This window comes from Tarenaya hassleriana, unplaced genomic scaffold (genome assembly GCF_000463585.1).
Source record: "Tarenaya hassleriana unplaced genomic scaffold, ASM46358v1 Cleome2, whole genome shotgun sequence".
NCBI lineage: Eukaryota > Viridiplantae > Streptophyta > Magnoliopsida > Brassicales > Cleomaceae > Tarenaya > Tarenaya hassleriana.
The window spans coordinates 3,377,357-3,390,634 of record NW_010965372.1 but is presented as its reverse complement, the minus strand read 5'-3'; the positions used below and the strand labels follow the sequence as shown (position 1 = coordinate 3,390,634).

Here is a 13,278-nt window from a genome sequence, read left to right as displayed (position 1 = left end):
ATTAGGAGAATGCAAATTGTCCAGACAAGGTTTCTTGTCAAACTTTTTTTTTTGTCTGGTTCCACTTATACCCACTTCGATGTAACCCCTCAATCCACACACACACACACACACACACATATATATATATATATATATATATATGTATATATATATATATATTTCTAAAGATTTATAAGAAAAATACAAACTTTTAATTTGAAGAAAATTTTCACGCTCGAATGAGAAAAATTCGGGTTTCATGATTTGCGTCATTGAAAGCCATAAGTCTAATCAAGCTTTGCCATCAAATAAAGGTTTTGACTTTTTTTTTGGTTTTGTCATTGAGAATCTAATTATCTTTGTACCATTTTAATTTAAAAGAAAAAAAATAATTTAGTAGATTAATATCATTACTATATGTCAATATTAGGATGATGATGTTGTTGCTTGTTTTATATTTTACCAATTTAGGTTAAAGAAAAAGATTGACATAAGAGATCCAATGTTCTTTTCTGAGGAAAGGAGAAGATTTTTTTTTTTAAATTTTATCTTATGTACATCAGAAGTTTTTCTTTTGGAACATTGTATAAACTATAGTTTATATATTTAAATTTGACATGGAAAGGATAGTTCTTAGATTTTGCTGGTTAAGGTAATGATGACCACAGCTCAATTAAGAAAATAATAATTAAGTTGATTAATAAATTAATCAGTGAGTTAAATAAATAATCTTTTCAAATTATTAGCCCCAACATTTTGAATTAAATTAAAAAGCAGTTAGACAATAGTTTTGACAAAAGTCCCATCTCATCTTTCACCACTTGTGATCTTCCCACTACCCCATCCACCAATTATATATCTACTTTATTTTTTGTGTTGTTATTTTATGTAAAAGCAGTAAACAATTGGAAAAAGTATACAATGAATATATATATATATATATACACACACATACATAAAACAATGTTTGAAAAAGGATATAATCTTTAATTTAACAAAATTCAAAGAAAAATGATAGGAAGTCTCGTGGAAGTACATGGCCAATTATTATTCAACCAACCCAAATAATCAATTTTATTATTTGTCAACAAACATCCAAATTAATAAAACGACAAAAAAAAAATTGGGAGTTATAAAATTGGACGTACTATTTATAAATTATTTCAACAACGTACAAGTTTTAGGTTTATGCATATTTAAATAAATTGGTGCATGTTTTTATTCGTAACCTTATTAAAATTATAATCTTTAAATTATATGTATACACATATATATATATATATATATATATATATATATACATATGCAAGGAGCACAATCGGCGCAAATTGCCAATAAGGCTCGAGGAATGGGCCCATGTGTCTTTACCTGACCGTTGTGGACTTAGTGGGCCCAAGTGGGACCCATCAAGATAGGACAAAATCCTTCTGGACGTCCACGTGTATTAATGACGTGGACTGTCACGTGAAGAAGGCCCACTACGTAATTGACGTGGGCGAAGTTGACGGTCGATTAGGATAATTCATGGCCCAAACAGATTTTGCTCATTGTGGATCGTATTTGAAACTTGGTTATTATTTTTGTGTGTATATAAAGCATATGTTTGTATGTATAGATACATTTAATGGGCCTTTGACGTGGCCTAAAATGATGATGCCAATATACTTGTATGCGGCCCATTAAGTTAGGGTAAATATACTTAACAATTGAAGGTATTTGCAAGTCCATCATCACTTCATCTTCCTTTTGGCCCACTAACCATCTGTTAAATTGATGATTTCTATAGTAAATAGATCTAATAGAAGTTTTTTTTTATAAAATTAAATCAAATGAATCTGAATTAAATATTATAAATCTAAAAAAAGAATAATTTTTAATAATAATAATAATCAAAACTAAATTAAAACTTGAGAAAAAAAAACTGAAATTTAATCCAAACCCGGAATAACCTTTGTCGGTTTGATGGATTGTGGTTTGATTATCGGTTAGTTTAGCATGTGAGGACATACCAAAAGTGCCACAACTAATTACAATGGGTCTTCTTTGGTAATTATTTATATATAATATATGCGGAAAGAAAAAAAAAAAGATAAAGAGTGGAAAGAAGGAAATATTCAATTTCTCAAATCATACATCAAAACACAAACACAAAAGAGAAAAAGGAAAACGAGAAAGGAGCAGAAAGAAAATCTCTGCCAAGATCCTAAAGGGTAATTTTCATACAGATCTAACAAACAAACAAACAAACAATACAGAGAATCAATCAAAACATTCACACACCCATTATATATATATATATATATATATAATGAAAGAGACAACCCCTAGAGAGAGAGAGAGGGGGGGGGGGGGGTATCTTTGTTTCAGACAAAGAGTAGAGACCTTTTGAACAGCAGTGGCACACATGCTGAAACTGAAACTGCTTTGGATTTGTGTCACAGCTTCATCTTTGGTCCACCACTACTAACCCATAGACAATGATTTTCTCGTTGTTGTTGTTGTTGTTGTGGTAGAAGAAGACATGTCTCTGCTGGATCGGTTGTATTTCATGTGACTTTTCACAAGTTGTCCAGCTGCAATGGCTGACATCAGTGACAGTTCTCCCGCCAGAACCGCTCCCGCCACTATCGTCGCTAGCCGCCTCGAGTTCATCCCGGGCATCTCCTTGCTCGCCCCTTTTACCCCGAGCAGATTCAGACACGCTGACTGTGATCCGAGCTGTGTTCCTCCTCCCACTGTCCCCACCTGCCATGAACAATGAATGCCCTCTTTGAAATTCGATCATTATATAGATCAACATGAGTCTGATCGTGATTTTAGACGATGGGTTTAACCCGAAACTGCAGCAAGATACAGAACAAGAGAGTTCAAATCATATCACCTCGAGGGAAGGCATAGTGACGGAAACATGGAGATCATTGCCATCGTTGATTGCTTCCATCATGGTAATGCAGTGAGAACTCTCGACGTTCTGTGCTGGATCCTGGCCAGTGGCTATAAATACAGCGGAGACTATGTTGCTCGCATGAGCATTGAATCCACCGAGGGCACCGGCTATAGCGGAGCCAGTGAGGTTCTTGAGCATGTTGAGCTCGACCAGGGAAGCTACACTGGTTTTCAAAACCTTGCTCACGATCTCTCCCCTTATTACCGCCTCGCAAACAACTGATTTGCCACGTCCCTCGATCCAGTTTACTGCCGCAGGTTTCTTGTCCGAACAGAAGTTACCTGAAGGGTAAAGATAACACGGGACTTGAGGACATTGATTGTCGAAACTGATCAAACTGACGGAAAGAAGAATCTATGAGACAGCATCTGTCAGAACTCTTCCACAAGACAGCATCACACATGGGAAGAGACCAAGAGTTCAGAGAAGGGAAACGGCCAGAGTTCTACAGAATCTGGAGAGGGCACTAAGCTGCTATGAGCAACCCAAGAGAGGGACAGAACAGAGAATCAAACAGAGAAGATCAGCGGAAAGAACTCACCAGAGATTCCGATCACATCCATGTCGGGAAATTCATCCAACAAGTATTCAAGGACATTCTGAACCCCTTTGGAAACCATGTTCATTCCCATGGCATCGCCCGTGCTACAGCAGAATCTTATATACACGTTCTTCCCAGCAAGTGAGCATTGGACACTTTGTAGCCTCGCAAATCTACTTGATCTGCATCCAGAACCAGAACACGAAGAAGCTCCTACAGTCAGTCTGATTCCGAATTCCCTCTTCCAATCGGATCAAATTCTTGTTTAATCAAAGTTTTATGCCATCAGCAACACTAATTTGAAGCAGTTATCTCTACCCTGTACCCTCTCCCTCAAATTCCATCAAACAATTTCCACATAGCCCAAGATTGGCAACCATGATCTGAAACTATAATCAAAATCGAATTGATAAGAATCAGGTGAAACCCAGCATAGCAAAAGGAATTACCTGTTGAAAACTACGGCAATAGTATCGAAATGGTCAGGATTCTCCGAGAAAAACTTCAGCTCCGATGCCCGTTTCGCGGACCCGAACCGCACAACGGGAGCTCGGCTCATGCCGTCCCTCAGGACCGTACTGGTGGCTCCGCCGGAGGCGGCAATGGCCTTGCAGCCTCTGTTCGTGCTCGCGACCAAGCATCCTTCGGTTGTCGCCATGGGAACCGAGTATTCATACCCATCGAGCAACAACGGTCCGGCAATCCCCACCGGAATCTGCACGTATCCCACCGGCATTTCGCAGCATTGCCCTAACACCGACTCGTAATCGAACCCATCCAAAGGCAATCCCTCTAGAGATCTCCCTGTGGCCCTCTGAAGCGCCTCTCTCCGGATCGCCGCCGCTCGCTTGCAGTCGCCGAGACGAGATTCGAGCGAGTACGATGGAATCGCGCCGTCGAGGACAGATCTCACGATTTCTTCGTCTTCCTCGCCCATCAATGCGCTGAGTGCAGGCTCCGGAGTGGGTAATTTGGCGCTGGAGACTACCGGAGGAGGAGGAGAGCACGTGACGAGGCGGTGGTCGTCGTCGCCGATAAGGAAGTTACTCCCGGCATTGCCCTCGTCGGCGATATCCCACCCGTCACCGGAAGCGCGTGAGATGAAAGATTGCACGAAATCGATGCCGAAGAACCCTAGGAGATAGATGAAGGAGGCGATGAGAGCGACGATGGCGCCGAGCTCGGAGAGCGTAACGACATGGAGAGGCGTGTTGGATCGGATCTTGTCGCGCCACCGGTGGAGGAGATAGTACGCGACGGAGAAGAAGAGGGTGAAAAAGACGGCATTGGTGAGGTAGAGAGGGAGGGGAAGCGCATCGGAGGCCTTCGGTGTCGGAGCCGGAGATCGGCGGGGGTCGTCCTGAGCTGGGGAGTGACTGCCGTTGAATCCATGGAATCCTCCGGTATGGGAGGTCACCGGAGGTTTGGGAGGACGCCGGCGAACGTCCATTGAGGTTTTCCGGCTACGACGACGGCGAGGGAGGGCGTGAGAAGTGTGGATAGAGGAAGAGAGGGATCGAGACGTTTTAAGGGAGAGGAACGCGGGTGTCCGTTGGGCCCCGCTACGCCTCCGATGTTTCCCTAATTAAAATTAACTAATTTTAAAAAATTTAAAATATATGCATATATTATTTTATGTTAGGCGTTCGGATATTAGGTTCGGGTTGGCACGATATTTAATGGATCTGGTGTATTCGGTTAAATTATTTCTGGTTCGGTTCGTTTTTGGATTTTATTTATACAATTAATAAATTTTCAATTTTATTTTATATTTTTTAATATTCAATTCGGTTTAGCTAGATATTTCGTTTTCTAAAAACATTAATGTTAGAGATTTTTTATGATTCAATTTAGATATGATACCGAATTTTTTAATTCGATCAGATTCGATTTCGAAGAAATGGACTAAAATTCTCAACATTAATATTATTGTTAAATTCTCAACATTAATATTATTGATAAAAATAAATAATCATTGGGTTACTATAATTTATACGCATATTTATTTAATGGATTCAACTTACGTTATGTATATTATTTAGTGGACATTATATAAAAAAAATTCTTACTTTGCTATTTTGATTTCAACACATATCTTTCTCCAACTGTGATTACGTAATCTGTGTGATCCAAAATATATTGTGGTCATATTTTGATTTTATTGATTATAACGTTAAATTTATAGTGATCACACTAATTCATTATGTTCATACCTTGTATCTCGTACTAATCATTTGATTAAAACATCATAAATTTAATGTTATGAGCAATGAGATCAATATATGACCACACTATATTTCGGATCACATGGTCACATGTGGAGAAAAATATTTGTTGAAGTCAAAATAGTAATAATGCCCATGTTTAGAGAACATAATTAATATTGAATTTTGAGGGATTCTTGACCAAATATATTAATTATCTTTATTCACTGATATCTAATGTATAATTATATATTTATATAGCTCACATATGTTATAAAAAAGTAAATTAAAAAATCGATTAAACCAAATATATGTTCTATATATTTTCATAAAATTTAAAATATCATTTTTTCTGATAAATACAAACCTAACTCTTATAAATCATGTTAAAAGAAATAATAACAAACCATGAACAGATTCAACCAAACCGGTAATACCAACAAATATGTATAAAATCGCTAGAATCACACCGACACCAGAAGACTTTAATTTTTAGAGTTTTCAAATTTTAAATTTGTTTAGAAAAAAAAATAAAACAAACCAAATGAAAATTTGGTAAATGAAAATAATTTGCGTTTTGATATCTATCGAAAAAAATAAAATAATCTTCGAAAGAAAAATTTGTGTTACTATAACCTATTGAATTTTTATAATTCAAATAGAATTGTATCCAATTAAATACAGAACTATTTATATAATTTATCTATACTAAACCAAGATAAAATGGACTGTATAATCTAATAATTAACATAGGTTTCTATTATTAAAAAATCCTGATGGAATCCAAATATATGTAATTTCTATTAAAAAAAAAACATGAGAATCTAACCATAAAAACAAAATCACACTGAAAAATAAGAATTTATGAGTGGAAGAAAAATAAATTAAATAAAATTGTTTTTTAGAAAAAAATCTATAAAAATATCCGAACTTTACAAAATAGACAAAAAATATATATATCAACTTTTAATTTGATAAATAAATATAATAATTATTGAAATTTCAAATCGAAAGCAATTTCATTCATGATCTTCAATTATACCGTCGACAATTATATTCAAATTATTTAAAATTGTTTTATACACAAATTTTAACAATTCCTAATAGTTTTTATTCAAAAATAATTTATATTCGAATCTTAATATCTTCTGCGTAAAAAATTGTTTTTAATTTTAAAAAATAATGTATTTTTTATATATTTTAATCTTTGGTATATTTATTTATCGAATTGAAAATTGATGTATTGTTTTGACATAGATTTCGTGTATTTTTATGGAATTTTAAAAATTTTTAAACCGTAAACAAAAATTCCCACCACTCTTTTTTTTTATAATAAAACTCTGGTCTTTTTTTTTTTTTTTTTTTGGTGTGTGTGAAAGTCACGTTCTGTGGCATGACCTTATTGGAAGAAGAAGACAGACAAGAGGAAACCAACGGAAAGGCCCTAAAGTCATGGAACACGTTTAATTCCACACTTTGAAATTTTCTAATCGTGATTAGTAGTTCTAATTGATGTTTTTAGATATTAATTCCTAAATCAAGATTAAGAATATTATCAATCCATATGTATATATATAATACGAAATAGTGGGTGGGTGAATCAAACCAATTGGTCTATTTGTTCAATATTCAAAAAACTGGTTATCTACGAATAATATCCTTACCTTCAACAAGTTCGGAAATTAAGAATATTTATATTTTGTTAAAATACTAGTGAAAACGGAAACGAGTTCCAATATTTCATTTTAATTACGGATATCAATTATATATATATATATATATGTACGCACACACAAGAATGCTCCTAATTTATATTGGTACATTAATGCCATTAGTGTAAAACACAAATTTTAATATCTGAATTATTTTCAGCTACATCAAATTTCCGAATACATGAGACCCTATTACTATTATTTTATATAGTTAAAAATAACAGAGATATGAAAATGACTTGCCTCCGAAATACACGGTTCTCCTGAAAAAGTCTTATTCTCTAATATACATATTAAAATACCAAATTAAAAATATATTTTCTTCTTTTATTTATTTAATTAAATATAATCGATTTTCGGTTCAGATCGGTTATATCCGGTTATTATCATTCTATAACCGATCGGATCGGTTCGATTTCTGTTATTTGATTAAACCGAAATTAAATTAAAAATTAGGGTTTAATATTTTTCCTCCTCTGTCGACATCCCCTTCGAACTCCATCCTACCATTGTCGAAGCCAAGCTCTGCTTCCTCCCTCGAGCTCGAGTCAGTTCGACTCCCGCCTGTCCGTCGCCTGAGCCGTCTCCTTCGTCGCCGACGTTCGCCTCTGTCTGTGTCGTGTCTCTCTCTGCTGCTGTCGTCGTTCAATGTTCACCTCTCTCTGGTCTGCCTCGCCTCGGTTCTTCGCCGCCTCTCTGTGACTGTGAGTTCCGTTCTTCTTCTCCCTCTTCTGTGATTTCTTTTTCTCCTTCTGTCCATCTCGTGCTCGTCGTTGTCGGACATCTGTGAATTTTGCTGTGAGTTCTTGTCGACAATCGGATCCCGGTTGTTAATGTGTGAAAATGGATATGGGTTTACAAGAATCGATTGTTAAATCTGTGAGAATGGGTATGGGCCTTATGCCTCACATTACCAGATTCAGAAGAAGGCCCATTATTCTCTCCAGCGAATTTTTCACTTGGGTTATTACCGAAATACCCTGACTTGTTCACCGAATCTACAGCTCATACCCAATTCCGATCTCGTCTCACTTCCATGTCGTAATTTGCTATTCTCGCTCTCAGTCGAGGCGCTATGCTCTCCGGATTTTTTATTGTCAAATTGAGGTATTTCTCTTGATACACATGCATACAGACATACATATATATACTATAGCGATGAAGTTGATGCGCTGTATACCAAATCAGATAAGAATTCTCAATCTTCGTGTTGATTCTTCGTTTTTTGTCCATTCTGAATCAAATCGGAAGAACAATGGGTCCTCGCTAGATTTGTCTGATTCAACATTCCGAGTCCGAGCCATAGATTTCACCACTGCATTCTGATTTTCGGCGATTTTCGGCGATTTTCGGCGGCCTTCCATCTTGTAGAGGTGTATTAGAGTAAAAATCTGGTTTGGTTTGGTTGGTTTGGTACCAAGAATTGTATAGTTATTTGTTCTACGTGGATCAATGAAATACACAAGTGAAAATCTCCTCAATTCCATATTTAAATTCTCCCAAATTCAATAGATTCCAGAGGGGCACTTGTTTTGTAGCTTGTCTTTGATCCGTATCAAACACAAGTTTATAATTGAATTTCAGTTCCTTATTATGGAAATAATGGGTTTTTCTTTTTTCTGGGTTCTACGATTTCAGGGTTTCTGATTATAAGCTTGAAATCGAGCAAAGTCTGCGCCTTTTAGTATGCTCGACTTAAGCGGGAGTGAACGTTTCGTTTTGTTCTGTCTTCTTGTCTGCATAATCGTTGTGCCTAGTTTCGGACATGGGAGCATGTGAGTGTTCTTGAAACTTATCCAAATTCCAAATCCTTGGTTTTTTTCCCTAATTATAAAGAACTCTTTATTGCATTTGTTATGACACTGCACCCACGAGCTAAGATTGAGTAATGGTTCAACTGAGCTCTTGAATTGTTAATGATTTTGTTGCCTGTGATATGAGTGTTAGGGTTGATGGAAAAGTTTTATATGCCGGGAAGGAAAAATGGAGGGAAACTTTACCATTGCGATCGGGTTCTCGTATTTACAAATTGGAGGGGCTCAAATCAAATGCTTGGTATGAAGTGAAGATATCATACCCAGCTTCTGTATGTAAACTTTTGTTTTCGCTTTGTTTTCTCTTCTGAGATTCTTGCTAAAAAAACTGACCTCCGAGATGATAACAGATCCCTGCTAGCTTTTCGCTGCAACTACTTCGGGATGGTGATGAAAGCTCGAAGCGAAACAAGATACGGAGATTACTTAACACTGAGAAGTTGATCTTCATGACTGAGAGTCTTGAGGAAGTTAATGATAAGGTATTGCCTTCATTAGTTTCAGTTTATTACTTTCATTTAGACAAGCCTGTGCCGGTCATGAACTTCTCTATTTAGGGCGGGTTGAATGTTTTGGTGACCGTGGAACCCGAGGGAGTTGTGGCAATACCAAATCTCCAAGAACGGCCATTCATCATTTACAACATAGGTAATTTTAATCTTCTCTTCTACTTCTTTTCGTTTGCATTACTTTGATATGAATTCTCTTGTCCATTTCTTGAGATTTTCTCCAATCTTTTTGGTGAGTCAAACAAACATGCATAGTTGTATACTTCTTGTGACAGTTTGTGAAGAACTACTGTTGGGCATTCCTCACTCAAGCTGGTCAGTGGTTATATTGGTAATACTATGTCTTGTGGTGGCATTGATCGTACCCTGGTTCCTCCCCTCCTATCTTCTTATAACGAACCGAGGTGCACGGTCTGCAAGTCACAACGTCAGCAAGCATTCTTGAACATCAAAATCCACCTGCAGGGCGGAAATTCAAGGAAGCAATGGAAATGTTAACTCTCTAACCTTGATTCCATAACTGCGCTCTTGTCCTTTGTCTTTGCTATCGCTTTCCATTGTTCTTGCTCCAATACGCTTCCGCTGAAATGTTATCTTAGATTGGATAGTCTATGCATATCTCTTTTGCGTGATCGTAATCGTGCATCTTCTAGAAGATTAACATGTACGGAGAAATAATTATATAATATTTTCCTAAGCAAAATGCAAATTGGTTTCCACAGCCTCAGTGTTTGTGGTCTTTCTTGGCAGGCTCGTGGAAATACTTTTCAATATTTCAATGGTGATATCTATGATTTGACCATTTTTGACTTTCTTCAGCGAAGATAACGTTAATCAACTCAGGCAATAACCGAGTAGGGCCCAAAAGACACAAACTTTGTGAGAAGTCCAAGTCTTTTCTTTTTCTGTATTTAATGTTTAATACTGAGTGCGTGCATGGGCGAGTCTCTCTTTGTTCAGTAAGAAGGAGGGAAGAGCACGAAGAGAAGCACAACAATGACGGAGAAGCAAAGGGTCTGTGTTACCGGAGCTGGAGGATACATTGGTTCGTGGCTCATCAAGTATCTTCTCTCCCGAGGCTACATCGTCCACGGAACTGTTCGAGATCCTGGTGAATACCCTTTTTCTATTTCCTCCAAAAACTTCCAATTTTCTGGATCGTGCTGTCGTTTTTGAAGCTTACGATGTTCATCGCATGAATCTTTTTCCGTTATTGTACTCTGATTTGGTTGCATGCATGCTTCCATCTGTCGATGAGGATCAAAATACCGAGCTTTTTTTCTTTATGGTTGAAGAAGTTTTGATATTACAAGTCAGAGGTCTTGTGTTGATTGATTCGTTTAAAAGGACCCTCTTTTTGTTGTCTCAGGTGATGAAAAGAATGCCCATCTGAAGAAATTGGAAAATGCTGCTGAGAATCTGATACTCTTCAAAACAGATTTGTTTGATCTTGAAGGACTTTGTTCGGCAATTGCTGGTTGCACTGGCGTTTTCCATGTTGCTTCTTTCGTGCCTGCTTTCCATGATACTGTTGCTGAGGCAAGTGAATTCATTGTGTTTTTTTTTTTGCTTTCATTTGCATGAATCACTCAAAAACGATTTTGCCCATATGGTTCATATAGGAAGAGGTCACTGAACCGGCGATCACTGGTACCAAAAATGTTATGAAAGCATGCGCAGCGGCTAAGGTAAAGAGAGTCGTGGTCGTATCGTCCATCGCCGCTGTTGTGTGCAATCCGAAATGGCATAAGGATCACCCCATGGACGAGGAATGTTGGTCCGACCCCGAATTCATCCGCACGCTTGAGGTATTCCAGTCGTTTTCTTTTTTACATCTCTGAATGACATTTCACCAACTTCTTTGTCTCAAGAACCAAACTCAAATGAGCATACGCCAATTCGGAAATGCCTGCCTTATCTTTGCTTCAGTTCTTGTTTGAATTTGCCGATATCTGATTTATGATCAGGGAGATTTTCGCTATTACTTGCTCGCCAAAACGCTGGCAGAACGGGAAGCTTTAGAGTACAATAACAAGGGAAATGAGTTTGAAGTCGTTACGGTTTGTCCGTCCATCACTATCGGCCCTCGGCTTCAATCCACCATCAACGCTAGCAGCTCCCTCCTTCTCAATCTTCTTAAAGGTATATCTATCATCATAATGGTGTTTTTTTCCTTCTTATTACCCCGAAATTCGATCCTCGAAAATTATACAATTTGGTTTCGGTGAAATCAGGCAGTGCGGAATCCGTGGAGGATGCAACCTATCATCTCGTGGATGTACGTGATGTCGCCGAAGCACTCGTTTTGGTGTACAAAAACCCGGAAGCCAAAGGGAGATACATTTGCAATTCTTACACGCTCAAGATTAGCGCCTTGGTGGAGAAGATGAAGAGCATGTATCCTCGCCCCAACTACCCGAAAAGGTAAAAACGATTCCGACTCCTTACCCCTGGATTAGGAATGAGCATAAAGCGAACAGAATCCGAACCAAAGTTGATAGAAAAACCGAATGATTCTAGTTTTTCTATACTTTCTGAATATAACCGAACGGAACCCGAAGTGAAAACCGAAATGTCCAACCCTATCTACAGTAGCTGATATCATCTTCTTCGTCTGATGGCAGATTCACAGAGGCGGAGGAGGCGCCGCAGAAGGGAGATAGGATGCTGAGTTCAGAGAAGCTGAAGAGGTTGGGATGGAATTACAAAACGTTGGAAGAAACCATCGTTGATTCTGTCATCTGCTTTGAAAAAACTGGCGATTTGCCAAAACCTGAAGCTGCTGCCTCTTGAAACACAAACAGTTCCTCTTATGTTTCGCCTTACTCTTCATGGCGTTAGTAAGTCTTGTCCTCTTGTGGTTTTTTGGCGTATTACAATGTATGACTAGGGGTGTCAAAACGAGCCCGGCTCGCGAGCTGGCTCGTGGCTCGCCAGAAAACGAGCGATCTGAGCCGTAATTTTTTCAGCTCGCTAAAAAACGAGCCTAACGAGCCAGAACTCATTGAACACGTGTTCAATGAGCCTGGCTCGGCGAGCTGGCGAGCTGCTCAACGAGCTTTAATTGCGACGGTTTCTCCTGTCTCTAAGCATTTTGCCTGAATCATCAACAAAGAAAAATGGGTACAGATTTATAGTCAGTATTATTATGGATAGACAAATATTGTAGTGTTTCTTGAAATACAAAACGCCCTCGATGGAGGGCAAGCTTGAGAAGGAGAGCCTGAAAGCGCAGACGCTTTGCGTGACATTTTCGGCAGACAGCAACGAGTTTCAGGTCCGAGGGGACACGTATGAGGTCGTGAACATGGACCGATGGGACTGCAGCTGCAAAGACTGGCAGATGAGCGGCTTACCGTGTGCCCACGCGGTCGCTGTCATCGCCTACATTGGCCGCAGCCATTACGATTTCTGTTCCAGGTACTTCACCCTCGAAAACTACAGGCTAACATATTCGCAGTCTGTAAACCCGATCCCGTCGCCAGACCGAGAGATCCCGAGGGATAGCTCGGGGGGTTCCGTGGTGACGGTGACTCCGCCTCCGACACGGCGGGCGCCCCGGGGGGCGG

The 13,278-nt window shown here is 38.4% G+C and overlaps 3 protein-coding genes across 9 annotated transcripts; 2 read left to right on the top strand and 1 right to left on the bottom strand.

Moving 5' to 3' along the window:
- Window positions 1-2,085: 2,085 nt before the first annotated feature.
- Window positions 2,086-4,992, bottom strand: LOC104812013 (3-hydroxy-3-methylglutaryl-coenzyme A reductase 1). The gene is made up of 4 exons (XM_010538941.2): window positions 3,920-4,992; window positions 3,471-3,652; window positions 2,864-3,210; window positions 2,086-2,727 (listed from the first exon to the last, which is right to left on the bottom strand). Exons 1-4 carry the CDS (start codon window positions 4,918-4,920, stop codon window positions 2,446-2,448), a joined length of 1,812 nt encoding a protein of 603 aa, XP_010537243.1. The 5' UTR covers window positions 4,921-4,992; the 3' UTR covers window positions 2,086-2,445.
- Window positions 4,993-7,631: 2,639 nt separating this feature from the next.
- On the top strand, window positions 7,632-10,637 carry LOC104812009. 5 transcript variants are annotated; one of them, XM_010538934.1, is made up of 7 exons: window positions 8,407-8,493; window positions 8,638-8,759; window positions 9,025-9,161; window positions 9,334-9,472; window positions 9,551-9,682; window positions 9,758-9,848; window positions 9,985-10,347. In XM_010538934.1, exons 3-7 carry the CDS (start codon window positions 9,073-9,075, stop codon window positions 10,152-10,154), a joined length of 621 nt encoding a protein of 206 aa, XP_010537236.1. In that variant the 5' UTR covers window positions 8,407-8,493; window positions 8,638-8,759; window positions 9,025-9,072; the 3' UTR covers window positions 10,155-10,347. The 5 variants fall into 5 exon arrangements, with proteins under 5 accessions (XP_010537237.1, XP_010537235.1, XP_010537236.1 ...); XM_010538935.1 differs by lacking the exons at window positions 8,407-8,493; window positions 8,638-8,759 and adding an exon at window positions 7,632-8,090; XM_010538933.1 differs by lacking the exon at window positions 8,638-8,759 and having other exon boundaries at window positions 8,399-8,493.
- Window positions 10,113-12,573, top strand: LOC104812012 (cinnamoyl-CoA reductase 2). Of its 3 annotated transcripts, none has more exons than XM_019202470.1 (7): window positions 10,113-10,202; window positions 10,670-10,820; window positions 11,079-11,248; window positions 11,332-11,517; window positions 11,677-11,851; window positions 11,944-12,133; window positions 12,334-12,573. In XM_019202470.1, the coding sequence occupies exons 2-7, from the start codon at window positions 10,706-10,708 to the stop codon at window positions 12,500-12,502; spliced, it is 1,005 nt and encodes a 334-aa protein (XP_019058015.1). In that variant the 5' UTR covers window positions 10,113-10,202; window positions 10,670-10,705; the 3' UTR covers window positions 12,503-12,573. The 3 variants fall into 3 exon arrangements, with proteins under 3 accessions (XP_019058015.1, XP_010537240.1, XP_010537242.1); XM_010538938.2 differs by having other exon boundaries at window positions 10,172-10,588; window positions 12,334-12,572; XM_010538940.2 differs by lacking the exon at window positions 10,113-10,202 and adding an exon at window positions 10,471-10,563 and having other exon boundaries at window positions 12,334-12,572.
- The last annotated feature ends 705 nt before the right edge of the window (window positions 12,574-13,278 follow it).

What these genes read in the sequence shown, in the direction of transcription:
- LOC104812013 (XM_010538941.2), bottom strand. Translation starts at nt 4,920, where the DNA reads ATGGACGTTCGCCGGCGTCCTCCCAAACCTCCGGTGACCTCCCATACC. An exon ending in GGATGTGATCGGAATCTCTG is followed by an intron (nt 3,211 to 3,470) that starts GTGAGTTCTTTC and finishes TTTACCCTTCAG; the next exon opens with GTAACTTCTGTTCGGACAAG. An exon ending in TCACTATGCCTTCCCTCGAG is followed by an intron (nt 2,728 to 2,863) that starts GTGATATGATTT and finishes TGTTCATGGCAG; the next exon opens with GTGGGGACAGTGGGAGGAGG.
- LOC104812009 (XM_010538937.1), top strand. Translation starts at nt 9,073, where the DNA reads ATGCTCGACTTAAGCGGGAGTGAACGTTTCGTTTTGTTCTGTCTTCTT. An exon ending in AGTTTCGGACATGGGAGCAT is followed by an intron (nt 9,162 to 9,333) that starts GTGAGTGTTCTT and finishes TATGAGTGTTAG; the next exon opens with GGTTGATGGAAAAGTTTTAT. An exon ending in ATTCATCATTTACAACATAG is followed by an intron (nt 9,849 to 9,984) that starts GTAATTTTAATC and finishes TTCTTGTGACAG; the next exon opens with TTTGTGAAGAACTACTGTTG.
- LOC104812012 (XM_019202470.1), top strand. Translation starts at nt 10,706, where the DNA reads ATGACGGAGAAGCAAAGGGTCTGTGTTACCGGAGCTGGAGGATACATT. An exon ending in CGGAACTGTTCGAGATCCTG is followed by an intron (nt 10,821 to 11,078) that starts GTGAATACCCTT and finishes TTGTTGTCTCAG; the next exon opens with GTGATGAAAAGAATGCCCAT. An exon ending in TCCATGATACTGTTGCTGAG is followed by an intron (nt 11,249 to 11,331) that starts GCAAGTGAATTC and finishes TGGTTCATATAG; the next exon opens with GAAGAGGTCACTGAACCGGC.